Below are 21,971 nucleotides of genomic sequence, written 5' to 3'. Positions count from 1 at the left end.
TATAATTCGCATTAAAAAAAATGCAAACTTTTACGTCAAAGGAAAATACAATGAATAATAATAATAAAAAAAAAAGGTGAGTAAGCAAGTGTAATTGTAAGTGCTGGAGTTGAAAATATAGCTCTCTCATAAAGCACTAAAAATGGAAAGAAAGAAAGAAATTTCAAATATGTTTTAAACCACATTTTTAGCATTTAAGCTCCTTTCAACTGACATTGGGTTAGTTCATGTAAATGCAGTAATAAGCAGAAAAGTGCCTAGGCAAAGGCATACATTCAGAACTTTGTAACAGAAATATAAAACATTTATATTAATTTTCCAAACCTCTACAGCCCAAACAATTGTACCATTAAGTTTGGGGTTTAGCCAGGCTCGTACTTAAACACCACATTGTTTAAGTGCAAACTTAATCTCTCCCATGGGGATGAGTTATCAAGAAAGAATTTGATTCAAGTTTCTGACGACATTTTTACAAATAGCAGATAGATATATATATGTAAGTACTTTGCATAACTATGATTTCAGTCAGAAATAGAGTACTTATAGTGTCATCTAAAAAGACGACAGATAGCTCAGTACACTTGAAAAGCATCTATCCATTCACTTCAGTGGGAGAGAGCTTTTGCCACTGGAATAGAAGCAGACAACACAGCCCTATTCCTTTGAATAATCTGTATTAACATTATTGCATCCAAATCCCAGTGAAATTTATCCCTGAAACAGCCCTATAGCAGGAAAATGAAGGCAGATAGACATTATACAACTTCCCTACAGGCACAGAAAGGGACCAAAATCACTGGAATTGTGGATTCCAGACCTCTAGCTCTGTACCAAGAACATAAGAACTATCAGACTGGATTTGACCAAGAGGTCCATGTACCGCTGTATAGATCTGATATTCAGTGAATGCTTAAGAGAAAGTATAAGTACGCCCATATTCGGACCAAACAAATCATACGCCTTTCCTACAATACAAGGCCTGAAGCACACCTAGGTTATTTTAGGGCAATTTAACATACTATAGAGAGCACTTCCAGTAACACTTACGAGGACTGAACTCCAAAACTAAGGATGGAATTGAATTCCAAAGCAGAGTTCCCCATTCCCTTGTTGGTGAAAGCTGGAAGATTTTGTTTCTCTCCTTCCAGAAAAAGAAATGAGATCCGCATTAAAAAACAAAGAAGCTGTTAAAGTTTTTACAGCACTGTAACACAAGTGAAACTTCTTTTTACTTTAAACCGGTTTGAAAATAATTGTATACAGACCTCACTAGCCAGACTGTCTTCTAACCCTCCTCCTTAAGTAACACTTTCTTCTATTCCCAGAAATATGAGCATTAAAAGTAGTGCTTTGCTGGTGAGGAAAAAGACCTTTCCTGCATTATAAGAGTGCAAGGAATATGTCGATTCTTTGTACCTTCTACTTTCTAAACATTCATATGTGTTTTTATTTCAGCCCTTTTAATTTAATTTTTCTTTCTTTTACTACATCACAGTTAAAAGTTTAATTAACTCTGAGTGTTAGTTGGTGGCTATCCTCTCCAAGCATATATAGTTTCTTCTACAAGGAAGACGAGCTGTCATATGCAGGGACAGGAGTTGGACTCGATGATCCTTATGGGTCCCTTCCAACTCAGGACATTCTATGATTTAACAGAAACCAGAAAAATCAGTGAGGGTACTGTGAAATCAAGACATCAGCTCAGACAGGGCCATGACTTTATCCCCAGCTTTATTTGATACTGTCTTGATTGACAGCAAAATGTATTCTTTATTTGAAATTTTCTGTTGGTATTAGTTAAAACATGTACCGGCATATTAGATATCCCACAGAATAGCTTCAAAATTAAGATAACAAACCTTTAGCATTTTTCATACTGTAGCCCGATATCCTGGCTGTAATAATCTCCAGCCACCTAGCCAGGGACAGAATCTGAGCTACTGCCTCTGCATCCTCACTGGGGACAGAAAAAGAAAGCAGGTTTTACTTTAACACTCAAAGAATCACCTTATTTTTAAAAACAGAGAACACATTTAGATCCAAATACATTAACTCAGTATTTGCACAGTTTGGCTGGCTTTGTAAATTTTGAGCAAACAGTACAAAATGAAGTGTTAGGCTCAATACTAGAACTAGGTACCTTCTCATTTGATATAAGCTCTGAAAACAACCCATCCAAAAATGCTTAAAAAAATTTTTTTTTATTACCAAAAGCAGAATATTTGGCTGAACAGCCAATAAGGAGATAAGGCGGTCTTTTATACAGATAGGGAAGGTCAGTCCAAGTTTTCCTTTCAAAAATTTGAAAAGTCAGCCTCCTCTGATGTAATTTTTACTTTTTTAATTTTTTTTTTTTTTAATTAAAGGCTATGAAATCTGGTAATTCACCTGTTTATTTTTTGAGCCTGCAATGGAACAATAGGAATCACAGTATTACACAGAGATTTGCAAAGAGGACAAAGATACTCTCCATTCTCCAAGTCAAATATCTGTTCAACATGCAGACGTTGTCGGAAGTTCAGCTGCATGGCTTCAAAGTACCTACAACATTGGAAAGAAAATTACTAGAAAATGGAATGGCTCAAATGTCACATGAAAACAAATGCTTAGTTAATTAAAAGTGTTATCTAGCAAGTACCTATGCAAGCCAACAAACAGTTTCCTTTGATTTATAACTCTTTCACATGCTTGGACATGAAAATAAAATAAAACGTTCGAGCATATACATGAACTCATCCAAAAATGACAGCAAGTCTTACTTGCTTTTGAAATCCTTTTCAATTTCATTAACATTTTTACAGACAAAACAGTGCTTACACTTTCTACTCTTCTCTCAAAAAATCTTCAAAACAATGAAACATTCTATTGAATATCTCTCATATGCAACTTGTATTTTTTGTTTGAAAGTGGGATGGTACATAATTTTATTTATTTTTAGAAAAAACTACCAGTAACAATTCACTAATGAATTACCAGCCACTCATGGCAATGACTGAGCCTCAGGACTAGACAATGAAACTATAGCCTTCTTTTAACAGGAAGAGAGGATAATTTATATTACAATATCACACTTGAGCTATTTTAATCTCAGACAGAAACTAAGAAATAACTATGATCTTTTTGTGGGTTTCATAATAATTTTGCCCGTTCAGTGGATGCAGTAAGCCTTGAGATTTTATTAATGTCTCAGTGGTACTATTAGGAACAAAAAGATCCAATGTTATAATCTTCTTGCCTAGATACAAGCAAGTAAATTCAGTACTAATGTTTGGACTGGCTATGTAGGATCTTAAGGACAAGTGTGAAACTATCTACCTTCCACACTAATGTAATAATATTTTTTTGCTTTAACGCATGCATCTTAAAGGAAAAAATAAAATCCCATTTATGTAACAAGAGAAGAGGGGGTGGCAAGTTCTAATGATTACAGAATAATTAGGAAAGTATTCTGTTACAATCAACAAAAACCATACATTTATTTTCCCACAATCAAAAAATCATGGTTTTGCAAGCAACTCTTCCTCCTCATATGTGGCAACTACAATAAATACAAATATTCCATTCATTTGAACTTGTACTGTTTTGTAGAGTATTTTGCAGTACTTTTAGGCTGCACAGATACTCTAGAAAGACATGGCAGACATCATTTGGAGGAATATTAGTAAGTTAGAATGTCTGTTACATAATAAATAAAAGACTATACTCAAACCTTCTGTGCCATCCCACATGAGAAGAGCCTGTTGTCCATTTTAATCCCGTTTACCCATACAGCAAGTCATCTTTTCTTAAAAAGAACAAGGGAACTGAGCTCCAATGTTGCACTACTTAGATCTACGTAGATATAGATGGATCTGCCAAGAGCAGATGTATTATACTCAAGGAACATACTTTTGTATGATTTTAAGGGTGTGCACCTATTTTTTATTGATGTTTTATCATAAAAAATATATACACACATAGAAAAGTAAGTTATAAGCACTAGGAGTTTAGTTACATTTTTTTAAGTAAAATGGTACAAGTACAAACAACAAACTTCAAGAGATTGTTTATATTGCACAACAATATAAAGTCGCTTGCAATTTCATGAACCAGCTCTTTTTATCTGTTGGCAATACTTTGGTGGAATTATTTCTACTATTATTTCACAGTATTGACCTTGTTTAGATTTGCCAGACCTATGTGGAGCCAAATGCAGAGAGCTTTGCTCTCTGTCATCCTGCAAATGTAGCTGCAACCAGGATGCCTATATTCTGCAAGCTAAGTAGCTTGGTCTTTTAATATTTCAGGCTGCATTCTAAACCAACATACTTGGTCTAAATTGTGGGCTCCCTCAAACAATAGAAATGTAGTAAAGTTTTTAAGCACTGTATCAGTTCTTCCCTCTTACTTTTTATTGGGAGTTTGTTCACCAATAGGGGAGATGTGGGGACTGGGGATGAAACATTAGTAGGTTTAACCATTCATATTCTGTCCTAAATGCCAGATTCTCATCTGAAGAGTCACTGGAATAAGTCAGCTTCATCCTTTAAGTACTGACCTCGGGACAGATTTCAGAGTCAAAGTACTGTTGCCATAGAACTCTCACCTGGAAGATTCCTACTAGTTCTCACTGAATTGCCAAAAAAAGCCCTAGTGGATAGGTTTCTTATTCTTGATCGATCTTACCCCACTGGTTTTATTTACATAAATAGTACCTCCTCAGAGATTCTGCTTTGAGTCATAGAAGGCACTAAAACGTTTGATGATGATTTTCTTCACCAGGTCAAAACTTCTTATGTCATATTTCATTTTCAGGTGAGTACAGATTTGGCTCCTTAACTAAATACCCACTTACTGTACTGTGTTTTCAGTGTGCACTTAGATGTTTCGGAAAACGGATGAATTAAAAAACAAAAACAAAACCACACCAAAAACCACATTAAAAGGCTGCAAAGACATCCTTACTTCTGCCAGCAGGCTGCGTGCATCACGTGCCCACAGCTGCCTGTGTGGGTCCCACAAGGTAAGTCAGGATGCATGAAGAGAGGATCTAGTGTATCTAGAAAGATACAGCAGAAAGAAATTATTGGAAGAACAATAACGTAAATTCCCATCAGTATGAAGAGAAAAGAACAACAGTATATAGAGAACACAAGCCTTCAGATTTTATTTTTCCACAGTTTGCACAATCACATTAAAATCCCATTTGACTGGCTTTTCCAGACAAATACTCCAGTAAAGTAATCACAAGACAGAGCCCACTTACAGTAGTGATGGTTTTATACTAATTATGAAGAAAGAGACAACAAAATCTAAAAGCAATAGTAACTTCCTTAAACATGAAAAAAAGAAGAAAAGGGTTCTTCAGTACTGGAATAGCTCTGAGGTTGGTTTCATTATCACTGAAGTTTTTATTGTGCTTATTATTGTATTTTTAAATGAAAGAAGATGAAACCACTAAGGACAAGAAAGATTAGGCATTTCTCCAACTAATCCTATGTATTTTCAAACCACTGACAGAAACAGCACTGCTGAATAATGAAGTCGAGTCTCTCTTTCACTAATCTTGCATTATTCTTAAAAGCAAAAATATTATGAGAATGTAATGGTGTCTTTGTGCTGCATATGCACTCAAAGTGAGATGCCATTTTCTCCTTAAGGATGTCTAAATAATACTGAACAACAGCAGTCCTCCAAACCTCAACCGGTGGACTGTTCACGATTTTGAACAGATACAACTGAATTTGACGGGGCGGGGGGTTGAAGAGTTAAAAAAAGCCCCCCACAAAAAAACCTAGCACCCAAATTGCACTTGCAGCTGATGCTGCTCTAAATCAAATGGAGACTGAATTAAGAAAGTGAACCTTGGTAAAACACTAATTTGCCAGTATCTGCATTTCTGCTGTGGGAACAAGCATTTTTCCACCTCTTTAGATCTTCAAAGAAAAAAGCCATTACAGGCCTGCTTCTCACTGATGAGCTGCAGAGGATGTTGCAGCAGAGGGTAAGTCTATAAATAATATCCAGAAGTGGCTTTAGGAAAAGGATCTTCATTCCCTTCTTTTTTCAATTATTTCAATAGCCCAACATGTCACTGCAGAAAGCTTACAAGTGTATCTGACTACAAAGCACAGGATTTAATTTGTACTTCACAGTACCACAGAAGAGAATTTAAAAAAAAAAAAAAGGTATGCAATTAGTACATGGCCTAGATAAAAATTCTATACAGCTGGCTCAAAATTGCCATTATCAGTAGTTCACTGTTTAACACAGGGGTGTCAAACTCGTTTTCCCTGGGGACCACATCAGCCTCGCAGTTGCCTTCAAAGGGCCGAATGTCATTTCAGGACAGAAAAGAAAAATGGATCAAATGGGATTCTGTAGGAGCCTGTCCTGGGTCTAGGACTATTCAGCATTTGTTAATGACCCAGAGGAGGGAACATAAAACATCTTTTTAAGTGAAACAATTTGGTAAAGGTTTGCAAATATGATAGAGAATGTGGTAATAACCTGGAGAAAGAAGGAAACAATGCTGAGCTCCCCTTTGCTTTAGAATTCTATTTGATAACATCCAAGAGTTTCTCTCTAAACTAAAGCAGGAATAATGAACTGCATAAAAACAAAATTTAAAGCTATTTGCTAGACAGCAGTGTCATTAAAAAAAGAAGGACATGAGGTTCATTTTGCTTTATAAGCTGACCACAAATCAACAACACCTTGTTATAAAATAGAAAAAAAAGAACATTTTCAAACATCAGCGGGAATTTAAACAAGTTGTAACATCCTTGCCATGAAAAGGCAACAAACTAGAAAACATCTTGAGTGCGCTTATAGACATCCAGTTTTATTATCTTTCAACACTACATCCTTATTCCTTATATATTAATTAGCCTGAATAAGCAGGATTTGAAAAAATGATTGACTCAGCTTTATAAGAAGATGCGGGCAGATACATAGAGAATGCATATTAGTTAATAAATATTTAACAGATAACAGCTATTTAAATTTTTATCTGTGTTAAAATAAATATAATTCAATTTACAGGGAAAAAAAATCACTTTTAACTTTTAATTGTTATTTAATATTATTGCATGCTTGAATCAAACTACTAGTTTTATGACGAGATGCATACCCACCTTGGGGTGATTCCACCTAAACAACATTTGCCTAGGCTGTGTATCAAGTAGGACAGAGCCAAAAATTCTAATAAACATGAGAATAAATTAACTTACATTCTCCTTACCCACAAAACCAGTTATCCTGCTCAAAGAACTAGGGGGCTTACTAAGTCCTTTCTTCACAAATCCATTTTTGACATTTCTTACTCCTTTATAGCCTATCTTTATTTTTTATATTGTCTTATTATCATCCAACATACATCTAGGTAACCAGGCTGGATGGAATACTCAAATTTTTAGTACTTTCTCATTTCACTTGTTTTTTTAGTTTATGTTTTGTTTTGTTTTAGACAAATACTTGGTTGCCCTTCTTAGCCTTCTGAGATCTCAAGTATCTTCCACACCTTTTAAAAAGCAACTAAAGATTATACTGGAGACAATGGTTCTGAGAGTACTTTCAGCATTACTTTAATAAATGCCAAGGTGACACATTGAAGTTACCTAGATGCTGTTTCAAGGTTTTTTTTCCTATTCTGTACTGCACTTCTCTCTTGTTAAAATTAACAGCCATCAAGTACCTGATAATGAATTATTAATGATTTTCTTTCTCAAAAAGAGAGCAAAAAAAGTCAGTATTTAAGTTTTTCCCTTTCCCTTCTATTTATTTTCTTTCCCTTAAGTAACTGACCAAAATCTTTCTCACGTTTTATCAACTATTACTTAAAAAAAAATTCTGGTTATTCTTGTGTTTCCTGCTACCAATATGCTATTATGCAACTCTTGTGTTTGTATTATTGTCGTGTATTCGCTTTTTTTCATTCATCAAATCCTTCACTCATATGATCCTTGCTTACACTTTTCTACTTTATGTTGCTTTTTTTATTACTTCCTGGACATGAAAACAAAACCAAAACAAAGCAAAACTATCCTCAGGCTGCTGTCTTGGCCTCTGATAATATTCATATATTTCCTCCATATTGAGAAAGTTTGCTGCTGTACTTGAATAAAAAGGAACTGTTAACATTCTTGGCTTTTTTTCCAAAGTGACCACTCCTACCAAATCTCTAAGTTTTATAAAATCTTCTTGTGAGAATAATTAAAGCATTTTCTGACTTCCCAGAGACAAATCGAAATCTTCGTACACTTCTCATTTAAGTTTTAAAGCATGGATTTTAGAACTATTTTTAAATTTTCACTTTATTAGGTGTAAGCCATTTAGCAATCTGACTGAATACAGAGATTAATTAGGTTAAAAGGATATGAGCTCTAGATACAGAACTGCTTGTAGTCTAAAAGAATAAAAATCACATACCCCCTGAGTGTTCAAGAATTCTGCTCCTGTTCTGAGTTAAGGCCGTTGATTTCTGGACACAGGCAGACAATACCATGGCAGCGCTTTCCAGTTTTACTTCCTGCTCCTCCTGACAAAGAATACAGGTCAGAACTTCTTTCTCAGCAACAGATGGACCTCGTTTGGGACCCAAAGCAATTTTGGAGTAATCGATTGCTGAAGATATGCTGCAAGAGCACAACACAGATATAAAATAATCAGATGGCTTTTTCTAAACAAACTTATTCTTCTAGGCATCTAAAAATGTCATATACTGGTAACACTTCTTGTTTTATACCAAAGTGCTTTAAAAAAAACAAATGATGACCAAACAATGAAGAAACACCTCAGCTCTCACTAAAAGGCAGTATTCTTTTAAACTAGGAAGTGGAAGCCAGCTAACATAGAATAACACAATAAATGGATTCAGACAGTAGGAAGTTCAGGAAGCTGTATTCAATGTAGATTGGATTAAATATATTTTAACCTCACAGAAACATTAAAATTGTTTCTCATTCCTGGAAAAAACATACTGACAATGAATACTACTACCTTAATTCAATGTTTTGTGACACAATAAGCTTCCATATATTTTTTTAAATATTCCTTATCCCAGAGTTCAACAATAATAAATCATGTTCTATGAATCAAAGATCAAAGCACACAGAAGTGATCTGTATCTAGCAGATATCTCTATTTTCCCAATTAGTTTTCTGCAGCCCCAATTAGACCAAAATCATGAGTTTTACTAGGTATACTACATTGTTGAAGCACCTCAAGAACAGGAGCAATCCATACCAACAAAATTATAACCAATATAAACCAAACATCTTCAGTATGAAATTAGATTTTGAAAACTAATAAACAGAAATAGCAGCTACTTGAGCTACAAGAAGCAGATTTTCTTCATTACACTTAACCTCAAGGCATATTGGCTTTCAGATTCTTTCCTAATTACTTTCATATAAATTAGACAGTCATCTCCAAAATTTCACTGTTGTTAACTGAGCAGCTTTCTAATGCCATTTTTTCAAATATTAAGCAATGTAAGTATCCACCACTTGAAGAAATAATTTTGTTGTCGTTTATCTTATGCTGTTCTACAAAGTGCATCTACTGTTCTTACATTAGCATACACATGCTCATTTACATAGAACTCTGTAACAGATGATGACTTTAAGTAAACGGAGATGCGTTTGCTGACTAGGATGACACAATCTCTACCTTGAAGGTACTCTCAAAATTTTTATGTAGCAGATTGAACTTATGTGGCAGGTAATTAACTCTTCCCACCAGAACTCTTGATGTCTGTTTTTTCTTACCTTTCTTCCTCCATAATAGCATCTTCTTTCCCCTGTGCCTCCAGTGTGTTTTCGTACAGGAGCTTATGGGTTTCAATGAAATTCCTCTGCAGTGCAGACATCTGGGCCATTATCTTCTGACGGTGTAACCTGGCTGCTTCAGCCTTTCTCTTCCGTTCAGCTTTCTCTTTATCCTGAGTGCTCTGTGTCTTACAATAAGAGAGAATAAAGAAATCACAGGCAACAAAGAACGTTTAAAAAATGAGAAGAATCTTGAGCCAACTATACACATTCTAACCAGTGACATACAATTTCTTAACTGACAACACTTCAAAGATAAAAAAAAGTTAACTGCTATCTGAAAAATGTAAAACTAAAATCTTAAATATTGACTAGGTTCATTAACCTAGCCAGAAGATTTTGAGGGGTCCACAAAAGCTCACTAGTACCATCCTTTGCCCAAAGATGGGATCAATAACACATGATCCATTTTAATTAGGTTCTTGTCTGTTCTCAAGAAACTTTAGAGAGGTGAACATCACAAGCCTTCTCCAGTGTTTTGTTACTCCTCCATAAGCGAAACCCCTACTGAGTCTTCTGTATCTCCCTTACAGCAAGTTATGAAAATTTTATCTCAAACTATCTATGGATGACACAGCAAACAGATTGTTCCTACATTTTTGTGGCAGTATTTATGCATCTGAGGACTGTGTTTTCCCCTATTTTTCTTTCTTGTAGACCAGAAAGCTATTCTTCTTCCAGTATTTCTTCACCTGTCATGTTTTCAAAAATTATAATCGAAGTATTTATAGGCTTTGGAAATGTAGAATTCAAAAAACACGGGTAGACTCAATTAAAACATGTAGAACCTAATTCCTCTTATTCAATTACTTAAGGCACAAATTCAACATGATACACATTGTTTCCATTCACAACACCATTACTTTTTGATGAAATGAAACAACAAATTGTTCCACAAGTAGTCTCATTTCTTACTGAATTCTGTATTTTGTTCCCCTACCTTACCTGACATCATATGACACTTTTCTCAAAAAAGAAACACAGCATATGCTGTGATAGGTTGAGAGCTCCGCATGCAATGAGTAGTCAAGAGATTGTTTGGCAGTGAACTATTGCTAAACGGAAAGCGTAAGAGCAAACTGGCCTGTCTTTAAATACTACGGGTAATTGGATTCTTCTTTCCTATTCAACTGCCAATTTAAAAAGAACCAAAAACAATGTGCAGGGTGGGGGTAGGGGGAACACAAAACACACACACTCATGCGACTGCTGTGGCAATCTCTGAAACTCCATTTCACTGTCTCATTTGACCACTGGATTCAAAAGTTATTTTGAGGGAAGAGGGTAGAGACTGATACACAGACAGAATAATCACCGAAGCACGATGTCTTTATACAATCAAGGTAAAGCAGATTAACCTCTTGGTAGGTCACATAAATCACAAGACATCATTTTAAGTGGATTTGTATTTCTAATTATTGCACAATGACGACATAATAGAAAAGGTGATCAAATCATAAAGATAAGAAATGGAGAAATGAACACAAATTATTTTTTCATCCCACTCAGTTGTTTCACTTAACTTGGAAGTACAACCAAAAGCACATTAGCTGGTGATAATTCCATGAAACATGCTTAGCGTAAGTTTCATTTACTAAAAATATTAATCTTGGAACGTAAATCCTAATTGCAGGCAATATATCAAAAATTAATATTTTAAAATTTATCATTTTAGGTAACAATAATTTTAGGCACCTTTTGGAAAACAGGCATTCAAAACATCAAATACAAGGCTTCCATTGAATATACTTTTTTCATTATTACCTCATCAACTTTTGTAGCTTCTGAGCCTGATGTAGCTGCTATGGTTGTCAGACTAGATTTTTCTCTCAATCTTTTCACTGTGTCAAACATCTAGGAATAGAGACTTAGATGTTAAAAATAAAATGCAACTTGCTTCTTATTACAATATAAACAGGATTAAAGCTCTGGATTTTTAGTTTCATGTTATTTTCAGATTTTCAAATGCAAGAAACCAACTGACATACTCCTAAATAACAAAAACATCGAACTGAGCCCATATGTGCACTCCTGTAACACCATTGTGTCTGTATCCTAAACCTGACAAGCACTACTCAGCATGAAAGAAAGTAAAATTCTTCCAATTTTTCCAATCTTCCAGCACTAATACTGCTAAACAGCTAAAGCATCTGTATGTTGGAAGAATGGACAGAGACTGCTAGCTAATTTCAAGTAGGTGAGATGTGGATCATCCCATGGAAATAGTCTGCAGCCATTAAAATCAGGCAAAAACCTACACACACGGAACAGAAAGCTTTCTAGCATATGCCCAAATAGTTAAAACTGAACCTTCAATTTTCATTTACTACTTTCTCCAGGTATCTTTACTTTAATAAGCATCTTGAAGTTTTGATATTAAATATTCTACATTCACTATATGTATCATCAAAAAGTTAAAATATACTTTTTAAAGTACATTTTTACTTTTGCCCTTATAATTTTAGAAGAATAACTTCTCAAAAAAAAAAAATCTTTCAAACCTGCCTCCCTAATGTACCAGAACAGTCTAATTTTAGTAGCTGAGAATAGTTTTGGAACCCTACTATGGATTCTTACTCTCATTTTCAAGAGCAGTGCCTTCTATGTTTGCCACCTAAAACAAGAAGCCCAAAATGGAACAGGACAGTCGTACTCCTGCTAAGCAGAAGCAGCAGCCTGCTACACTAGAAGCGCTGTCACAGCTCTAGAACTTTATCCCATTTATTACTGGGAAAAGGCAGGGAGCTGGATGGAAAAATTCCACAGGTCAAACACACGATGTGGCCATTAGTCAGATTTGTATGACTCAAGTCTTAATACAAGCAGTCTAAAATGCTTTCCCAATTAAGAAACTTTTACTTACCACTTGCTGTTATTTTGCAACAGAAATATGAGGAATAAGATTTATGTACAAAAATGTCATTCTCTAAGCAAAAATTGACCCAATACTTGAAAGCAGTAATAACAGGTACACAGTATTTGATAAATTTCATCTTGTCCGGGGGGAAAAAAAACATTCCAACAGATTAAGCTTCTCAAGAAATTACTGCAGCTGTAAACACTGGGTTATATATAGGAATCATAACATCTTTCATAAGAGCTTTCTAAATTACTGAAATCAGATCATACATATCTCTCCCTTGTGTACCTGCAGTATCCAACTGACTGTGTCCTTCTGTGCCTCTAACTGAGGAACTCTCTTTAATTTTTCCAGAAGCGTTAACACGCTCACAGCATTCAAGGCCGAGCTTCCCATTCCTTTACAAAGGACAGAAAAATAGAAAAGCATGGGTTTTCAGGGAAAAAAACCCCTTCAACCTATTAATATATTTACAACCACAGACATGCCTTAAAATATTGCTAAAATGTAATACATATATATGAATACAACCTGTGTTGTTACATTTCTGTTTTAATTTAATCTGTTTATTCCAGTTAAATGTAGTATAATCTTTCCTCCTTATAGATCAATAATTTTTGCTGCTTCCAAGAGCAGAACTACAGACAAAACAATAACTGCCTTTCACTTCAAGGAGAAGCAGTAAAGGTCTTATAGCTTACATAAGTTTGCTAACAGCTCAGCATACACAAGTTTATTTCTATCACAAAAACTGTTATAGTTACAGCAATTATCATTGCCATAGTAAGAAACTTGCAGGTAAATCAATAATTGTACAGTTCAGGAGTACAAAAGATGGAGATGGTTCACTTTAATCCAATGTCATTTTTCAAGGAGTTCTTACTTTCCATTTCAATAATGTTCTTGTGAATGAAGAACCATTTTCAGTTACCAAACACCAGTACTACTTTTCCATTCCTTTCCCAGGAAGAGAAGCACATCTCCTCTTCAACACTTCTGTCTATCGGGAACAAAGGAAACTTGTCCGAATGTAGCTTCTTGATTGTTTTAAATAAATAAATATTTAAGCAGGTTTTAATTCTATAGCAAAAAGTAAATCTTTTGACTAAAATCACAGAATACTCAATTCAAGTTTATTTCTGTCTTTACAAAATCAAGTTAGCCTCATTTACTCTGTCTTTTTAAAGAAAATGAAACATACGTGTTGCTTTGTGATAAAAATCAAAGGTTACTTCTTCTTCTGGAGACTTCTGTAACTGCTGCTTCTCTTCTAGTAACCCTAAAGAAAGGAGATGAAGCACCTAAAAAAGAGAAAAATAGTAAATTTCATTCACTGTTCGAGATCTGGAAAACCAGCATATAAAATAAGGATGTTTAAGTATACTTCTGTAATATGCTGATTATACCCATGATAAAACATAGAAATGAGAAAAAGTGTAGAGATCATACATGGAAAGTGAAATAACAATGCACAATATAATTTTCCTGTATATTACTTGTACTAAAATTAATCAACTTGTACGCACTTGACATCAAGATATGAATCTTGTCATTTTGCTGATACAAATCTATGAATATTTGGTTAATTCCATAACCCAAAGATTAGCAGGTAAGGCAAGGCAACTAAATAATCTATGCACTCTAATCAACAAAACTAATTAATTCAACTAGTCTGTAAATTCAGGTCCTAATCCTATAAATATTAAAACAAACAAACAAGCAAAACCAAACACACACACAACAAACCCACACAACACTTCACCAATGTCAGCATTTCCTTTTTTTTAAAGCATAAAGTCACTGTGGTAAAATGAAATGTTCAAATACTTACAAAATTGTATTATTTCATGACTGAGGCCCCAAAGATATTTACATATTTGGAGACTTTGCAGCTTACAAGATGAAGCAACTCCAATTTCTTTGGGATGATCAAACGGTTATTTATTTGCACGTGAAGTTTCAAGAAAAAATGAGGTAAGGAGAATTACATATTGAAACAGCTTCAGTGATGGGGCAACACAGAGAGGAAAGCAAAATAGAAAACTGAAGGATATTCCCAATTTAATACTAATGTGTTTTGCTTTTCTATTTTACAGTGGAGATAAGTAATTAGAAATATTTTCTTTGTTGGTAAGATTTACAAAAACAGGTTTGGGGACAAAAAGTAAATTCTTATCATTCAAAGTTAAAGTTTATCATTACACATTTTGATGTTATGATAAGTAGTTAACACAGTCAACACATGAATGACCATAGGAAGAAGAGCAAAGCTAACCATACCATTTGGATCATAGCTTCAGTCCACAAGTGGGTTTCCAGTTCTACTGCTCTCTGAAGAACGGTCCGCAGTATGTGCATCATAACATCACAGTTGAGAATCCTCACCACATTGCTGAAAGCAGGACTGAAGTCTGGAGGAGGAGGTGGTGGCAGTGCTAGAAAACAGAGATACGCAAATATATTAACAAACTGGCATCTCAGAGATTGCAGGCAAAAACTAGCGACCACAAATATACTAATTCCAGACCTTTAAATTAATAAAACCACGCTCAAACATTATTGCTCACTTACATCAGCTTTTATCTTTAGCAAAACTAAGTACTTTTAGTAAGTTCTTACATAAAACATGCAAACTAAGCTAAACTATTAACTACAAGTACTTACTTGTATCTGTAAATGTAAATCTTTAATACTTTGCACTGCCTTATCACTTATGTATCACTAACAGATACATAGTGTTTGTGTTTTGCATCAGATATAAGGTTTTCAAGTTGTTAAAGAAGAGCAAGAGGTGGATTTTGCAGAGTGTGGTGTCTCCCATTCAACTGTCCCATGCCTAATGTGGCTGGAGCTCTAAAATTCTTCCTGCTACTGGCCATTCTGATAATTTCCAGGTATGTACGTTTTCTGAGCTAATATCAAAACCGTGTGATGTGGTGTCTCACCCAGAAGCCACCTGGAATCTTGGCATCTAAGAAGCAGCTCAATTAATGCCGCAGCCTTACCCTACCTGGAAGCATTGATTTAAGTCATCTTTTGGTACCATTGTGTCTCAACATTGTGCTAGAGAAACTACCCACAAAAAATAAACTTCTGCCTCCTAGTTACTCCACCATAGAAACATCTTAAGCTGTTTATTTTGTCAATGGGTACTATGCCATACTTATTTGTCTGTCTACATGGAAATTAAACTAAAAATTCCAAAATTCCTATCTTTGTGTTAAGGCAAAAAAAAGAGAAATGTCAGGTGCTAATTAATTACAATTACTACAAATCACAACAAATTTAATAGGAACTCAATGATCCACAATTAGTTCGGAAGACATCTCCTAACGTTCATTTTATATGCGCAACTACATACACTATTGAATTATCACATTTGTTGAGTCATCAGTTTCAAATTTTTACCTTCATCTCTGTTTTCTTGCTTTCTTCTTTTCTTTTGTGTATGTTCAGCCTACAGAAAAGTAGTGTTGTTATATCAGCATCTCTACAGAAGTACACAATGAAAAGATGAGAAACCCTAAACTAGAAATGTGGCAAGATACATAGGCAATGCTTGGTCATATAACTAGAACCTTGTCTGAAATTCGTTTAATAATATTGCATTTTGCATTTCAATAACACTTGTGCTCCAGACCCTTCGCCAGCTTCTCTGCCCTTCTCTGAAACTGCTCCAGCACCTCAGTGTCTTTCTTGTTGTGAGGGGCCCAAAACTGAACACAGGATTCAAGGCGGGGCCTCACCAGAGCTGAGTACAGTGGCACAATCACTTCTCTAGTCCTGCTGGCCACACTATTCCTGATACAAGTCAGGATGCTGTTGGCCTTTTTGGCCACCTGGGCACACTGCTGGCTCATGTTCAGCTGGCTGTCAATCAACACCTCCAGATCCCTCTCTGTCTGGCAGCTTTCCAGCTGCTCTTCCCCAAGCCTGTAGCACTGTCTGGGGTTGTTGTGACCCAAGTGCAGGACCTGGCACTTGGCCTTGTTGAACCTCATACAATTGGCCTCAGCCCAATGATTCAGCCGGTCCAGATCCCTCTGTATGGCCTTCCTACCCTCCAGCAGATCAACGCTCCCACCCAATTTGGTGTCACCTGCAAACTTACTGAGGGTGCACTCAATCCCCTCATCCAGATCAATGATAGAGATATTGAACGGAACTGGCCCCAGTACTGTGCCCTGAGGAACACCACTTGTGACCGGCCACCAACTGGATTTGGCTCCGTTCACCACAACTCTTTGGGCCCGGCCCTCCAGCCAGTTCTTTACCCAGCAAAGAGTACACCCATCCAGCCATGAGCTGCCAGCTTCTCCAGGAGTTAATACAGAAGTCACCACAGAGAAAACACTAATGCAAACCATACCATGGTTGATTTGGATTAACAACTTTGACTTCGTTAGAAGCTTAGTTTTGAAGTCAGCTGCATATACTTTTTACTGAATAAGTTTCTTTAGATTCCATTAATTCCTTTGATTCAGCAAAATTCTTTATAGACATTGATAAGTATGTACTATTTTTTAACCTTTGAGAGTGAACCTTACAACAGCTTACCTTGCTGTGCTGGGTCTTAGTATAATGATAAAAGAACATATTGAACTCCTTCAAGCATTCATCTTTCAGTTCATAAACTCCATGGCCAGACACACCCGGTTTCCTTACAGAGAAATATTTCATGACATACAGATTAATAATATATGTTCAGAACATCTTTGAACGTAAACAAACCAATTTATTCTCTAAGGAAATGTCAATAAGAAGTGGAATAGCGATAGCTGCTTCATTAACTTATACAGAGCATAGAGTGAGTACAGTTATTAGTCTTTAATTTTCAAGACTACTTACTACTGTAAATCCTACCCAGCAGCAAAATATTTCTAGCCTATACCATCTACAGCACACCATATAGCCTCTGACAGGTAAATTTTTTTTAACTTTATGGCTTAGAATTTCAGACTTTAGATGTTATTGTACAAAACTGCACTGTGAACTGGCTGAAGGAAAGAAGCCAGAGTGTTGTGGTCAATGGGGCATAGTCTAGTTGGAGGCCTGTATCTAGTGGAGTCCCTCAAGGGTCAGTACTGGGACCAGTACTATTCAATCTATTCATCAACAACTTGGATGAGGGAATAGAGTGCACTGTCAGCAACTTTGCTGATGACACAAAACCAGGAGGAGTGGCTGACACACCAGAAGGCTGTGCTGCCATCCAGCGAGACCTGGACAGGCTGGAGAGTTGGGCAGGGAAAATTTTAATGAAATATAACAAGGGCAAGTGCAGAGTCTTGCATCTGGGCAGGAACAACCCCAGGTTCCAGTATAAGTTGGGGAGTGACCTGTTAGAGAACAGCGTTGGGGAAAGGGACCTGGGGGTCCTGGTGTGTGCCCTTGTGGCCAAGAAGGCCAATGGCATCCTGGGGTGTATTAGAAGGGGGGTGGTTAGCAGGTCGAGAGAGGTTCACCTTCCCCTCTACTCTGCCCTGGTGAGACCTCATCTGGAATATTGTGTCCAGTTCTGGGCCCCTCAGTTCAAGAAGGACACGGAACTGCTTGAGGGAGTCCAGCGCAGGACCACGAAGATGATTAAAGGAGTGGAGCATCTCCCTTATGAGGAAAGGCTGAGGGAGCTGGGTCTCTTTAGCTTGGAGAAGAGGAGACTGAGGGGTGACCTCATTCATGTTTATAAATATATCAAGGGTGGGTGTCACGAGGATGGAGCCAGGCTCTTCTCGGTGACAATCAATGATAGGACAAGGGGCAAGGAGTACAAATCGGAACACAGGAGGTTCCACTTAAATATGAGAAGAAACTTCTTCTCAGTGAGGGTGACGGAACACTGGAACAGGCTGCCCAGGGAGGTTGTGGAGTCTCCTTCTCTGGAGACATTCAAAACTCGCCTGGACGCCTTCCTGTGTAACCTCATCTGGGTGTTCCTGCTCCGGTGGGGGAATTGGACTACAAGATCTCTCGAGGTCCCTTCCAATCCCTAACATTCTGTGATTCTGTGAAAATTCATTACTTTCTTTAACCAAGTTACAAAACAAGTATTACAAAGAGCTACTTTCCAACCAGTGAGATTTTTTTGAACCTTCCATATAATTCCCAAAGCAAAATTCCTAGGTACACCGATAGTTGCCCTTGATTAAACATAAACAAGCAAGCCACATGAAATTTCAAATAAGGTATACTAAAACAGTTAAAATTACAAGACACTTTTGTGACAAAAATAGCAAACATTTGAACTATTTCTTCTCAACTGCTACAATTGATTGTTTTATATTTGCATACATATAGGTTAAAAAGAAAATTAACTTCCATCTGAAAGTTACAGCAAGTTAGCAATTTTATAACATCTAAACCAATGATTAGGTAGTGATTGTCAAAGGTACAATGAGTTGTGAAGGTTCCCAACCATCTTTGAAATAAAATGAACTTTTGAAGATTTTTCCAATAGGACTTGAGATAACTAAACTCCCGAGATTCCTCAAGCTGAATTTGAAGAACGAGGGCGGCAAAAGGAGAAAAGCAGGAGCTTTGGATATTCCATATGCTTTTCTTTCCTATGCATATTTGAAAGTGTATAGATTTCAAGACAGCAAAATATTAGCTGAACAAAGACTGTGTAGTACAGCTTGTTTAACCCATATAATATAAGAGATCTTATTTCACATTCAAGCTACTTATAAAACAATACTAATACTAAGTACTTACTTAAATGTAGCCACTTTATCAATTACATTCTCCAAGCCAGTTTCATAGTTCTCCTGGTAAAAGATTTAGTTTGGGATAAATACATAATGATTCAAATATCTTCAGTATTATGCTAGGTGTAACAAAAATAGACATACAGATGTAGATCAATTCCTTAATTCATGAATGAATATATTTTGCCCAGTGTTACTCAGAAAACAGATATTCATAACTGACAAGCTATAAGAAGTACCAAAGATGGATAATACTTTCATTTTTATTTATAACAGAGCTGATCTCCAGAAACAGAAAAGTGCCTTACGCAACCTCAGTGGAGGGAAAACCAGAGTTTTAGTCTCTTGAAACAGTGAATGTGGATCACCCATTACTGGTTTCCAATAATATTCCAGACTACTTAATTTACAGTAAAACTGAAGGTTTTTGGCATTAATTGTCAGCTCTGAAAACTTGCACAGGCTATCAAATATAATCCATATGCCTCTTCTTTGCTTGAATTTCAACAGCTGGAACAGAATGGCAAGGAAATCTGTGCTTTCAAATAGACCTGTACAATACTTGACTTCCAATGGATCTACACAGGTTTAAGTGATCAAAATTACAGGATCAAATTTATTTACACATGGCAGAATAGAATCTGGCTGCATGGTCCCACAGGGCCAAAAGACAGAATTTTAAAACTTTTCTTTTTGAATCTAGGAGAACTACAGCTGAATATTCTATAAAAATTCCAACTCTTCATCAAAAAGTACAATCCCCATACAAGCCTTTCAGATTAGACCATCCTTGAATCCAGTCATTTACCTTTGCATCACTAAGGTGTGTAAGCCCCTTTTTCATGCTATTTTGTAATTCTGAAACCAACACTTGAGCTTTATAACAGAAACAAAATGCTTCCATATAAAGATATGGAAGCTAAAGAAGAAAAAGACATAAAACAAGAAAAAGTAAATTAAGTAAAAAAGTAAATAAACCTGGACTCACATTTTCAGGCAAGGACTTGGTAATTGCACTGTGAGCCATTGGTTCAATACACAATAGATGGATGATTTCTCTCATTATAACATCTTCTTTTGTCACATTACTTATTCCAGGCACATATCTTTCCCCTAGCAGAGCGAATCAAAAGGAGAAGAATGGCAAACATGACAGTTATAAAGCAATACTGAATTTTGCACAGTGGTAATGCTATTGTGGGGATATTTAATAGTATATGTTTACATATACTAGAAACTTATCCCAAGTGTCTGAGAGGAAAAATGGTTTTTTTTAGACTAGCTTCCTAACAAAATGGGCTGAGATGTAGTTTCTCCTCATATTCTGCTCTAATAGTCAATTATTAAGTTCTCTCGCAGCTTTTTTCACTATGCAACTCCTATTGCTTCTGGTTGACGGAAACTTGTGTTACTGAACCATCTATTTAAAATAGGCATTCTCCAGTATCCTCTCCATACAATCTACGCTAAAGAAAGTCATCAATCCTGTTTTGTCAAACTATAATAATCCATTACTACACTAGCAGAGAGAAATGAAACTTACCCACAACATAGATGAGAATCTGTAGCATCTCTTCTATTAACATGTTATATTGTTTGATTAAATCCTACAAGAATCAGAGAAACCAGTTTTTAAAAAAACAGGCAGGAAAATCTGTCCAATGACACCACGATCAGCCTTTAGATGCACTGCTTCACTGAAGCACTGCACTGGAAGAAGAAACATCCATTCTAACAAGCTGGAAAAAATGCCTGTGCTTGTAGTGGAGATGTTATTCGGCAAGTAAAGTGCAAGATTCACGAGCAGGAAAAGAAACAACGGCTAAAAATGTATCCCAAATGAAGGGTTATACAAAAGTTCAAGCCTCAAGAACTAGCACAACAATCCAAGAAACTTCTAGCTAAATAGGAACACATAATATGGCTTAAGAGACATAGAAATTTTATAGTCATTTAGATGGATTTTGGCAGATGTGCTATGAAATAAAGGTCAAGGAGGGCAAAACCTGTTTGCTAATTTTGAGTAAGCCTCTACAGATGCCCAATACAAAATCATTTATCTAACCACTAAGTCCTGTGTAGACCGACTTTTAGTGTAGTCATAAAAAGGCAGTTAGCTACAGTAGCTAGTTTTTCTTAATAATGCTCCATAAACTCAAAGTAAACAGATTAATCAGCAGAAATACTTGTCATTTACCTGATCTTTGGTGGGCTTGAGCTTTTTGAAAGCCTCAGCAAGCTCGTATCGCTGCAGTATCAGCAGGAGGAACTGGTTTGGATCCATTAGAGATGCACCTATCTATCAAAAAAACCAAACTAATATGAACATCAGTTATTATTACAGTTCTTCATTAATTATGAAAAACACTCGTTTACCAAGAACATTTTAAAAAATCATACAGATTTATTGAAAATTAAAACAAATCCATGAAAATTATACAAATCAAGCAAGAAATTATTTAGAACATTATACCTGGAGCATGATGATGTCTTTATCATACATTTCTTCTCTACATTTAACATCTTGATAATAAAAAACCTGAGAAATAGGAGAACAAAATTTAAGTAGAGAAGTGATGTGAAGTAATACACTAT

General features: G+C 35.9%; 1 protein-coding gene across 4 annotated transcripts in view; it reads right to left on the bottom strand.

The window, feature by feature from the left end:
• The window catches only part of UBR1 (ubiquitin protein ligase E3 component n-recognin 1), a 72,791-nt gene that overhangs the window by 17,658 nt on the left and 33,162 nt on the right, over window positions 1-21,971 (bottom strand). For 2 of the 4 annotated variants that reach the window (XM_065635014.1, XM_065635017.1), the window contains exons 18-34: window positions 21,850-21,915; window positions 21,574-21,675; window positions 20,920-20,983; window positions 20,365-20,489; window positions 19,384-19,436; window positions 17,227-17,329; window positions 16,078-16,126; window positions 14,950-15,104; window positions 13,871-13,970; window positions 12,958-13,067; window positions 11,574-11,663; window positions 9,750-9,937; window positions 8,410-8,615; window positions 4,945-5,038; window positions 2,389-2,541; window positions 1,860-1,957; window positions 1,048-1,141 (exon numbers count right to left, since the gene is read on the bottom strand). In XM_065635014.1, coding sequence (XP_065491086.1) covers window positions 1,048-1,141; window positions 1,860-1,957; window positions 2,389-2,541; window positions 4,945-5,038; window positions 8,410-8,615; window positions 9,750-9,937; window positions 11,574-11,663; window positions 12,958-13,067; window positions 13,871-13,970; window positions 14,950-15,104; window positions 16,078-16,126; window positions 17,227-17,329; window positions 19,384-19,436; window positions 20,365-20,489; window positions 20,920-20,983; window positions 21,574-21,675; window positions 21,850-21,915 — 1,850 coding nt within the window. The remainder of the gene's footprint in view (window positions 1-1,047; window positions 1,142-1,859; window positions 1,958-2,388; window positions 2,542-4,944; window positions 5,039-8,409; window positions 8,616-9,749; window positions 9,938-11,573; window positions 11,664-12,957; window positions 13,068-13,870; window positions 13,971-14,949; window positions 15,105-16,077; window positions 16,127-17,226; window positions 17,330-19,383; window positions 19,437-20,364; window positions 20,490-20,919; window positions 20,984-21,573; window positions 21,676-21,849; window positions 21,916-21,971) is intronic. The other 2 variants (XM_065635018.1, XM_065635019.1) reach the window with 1 other exon arrangement.

The sequence above is a fragment of the Caloenas nicobarica genome, chromosome 5 (genome assembly GCF_036013445.1).
Source record: "Caloenas nicobarica isolate bCalNic1 chromosome 5, bCalNic1.hap1, whole genome shotgun sequence".
NCBI lineage: Eukaryota > Metazoa > Chordata > Aves > Columbiformes > Columbidae > Caloenas > Caloenas nicobarica.
This window is presented reverse-complemented; position numbering and strand designations above follow the sequence as displayed.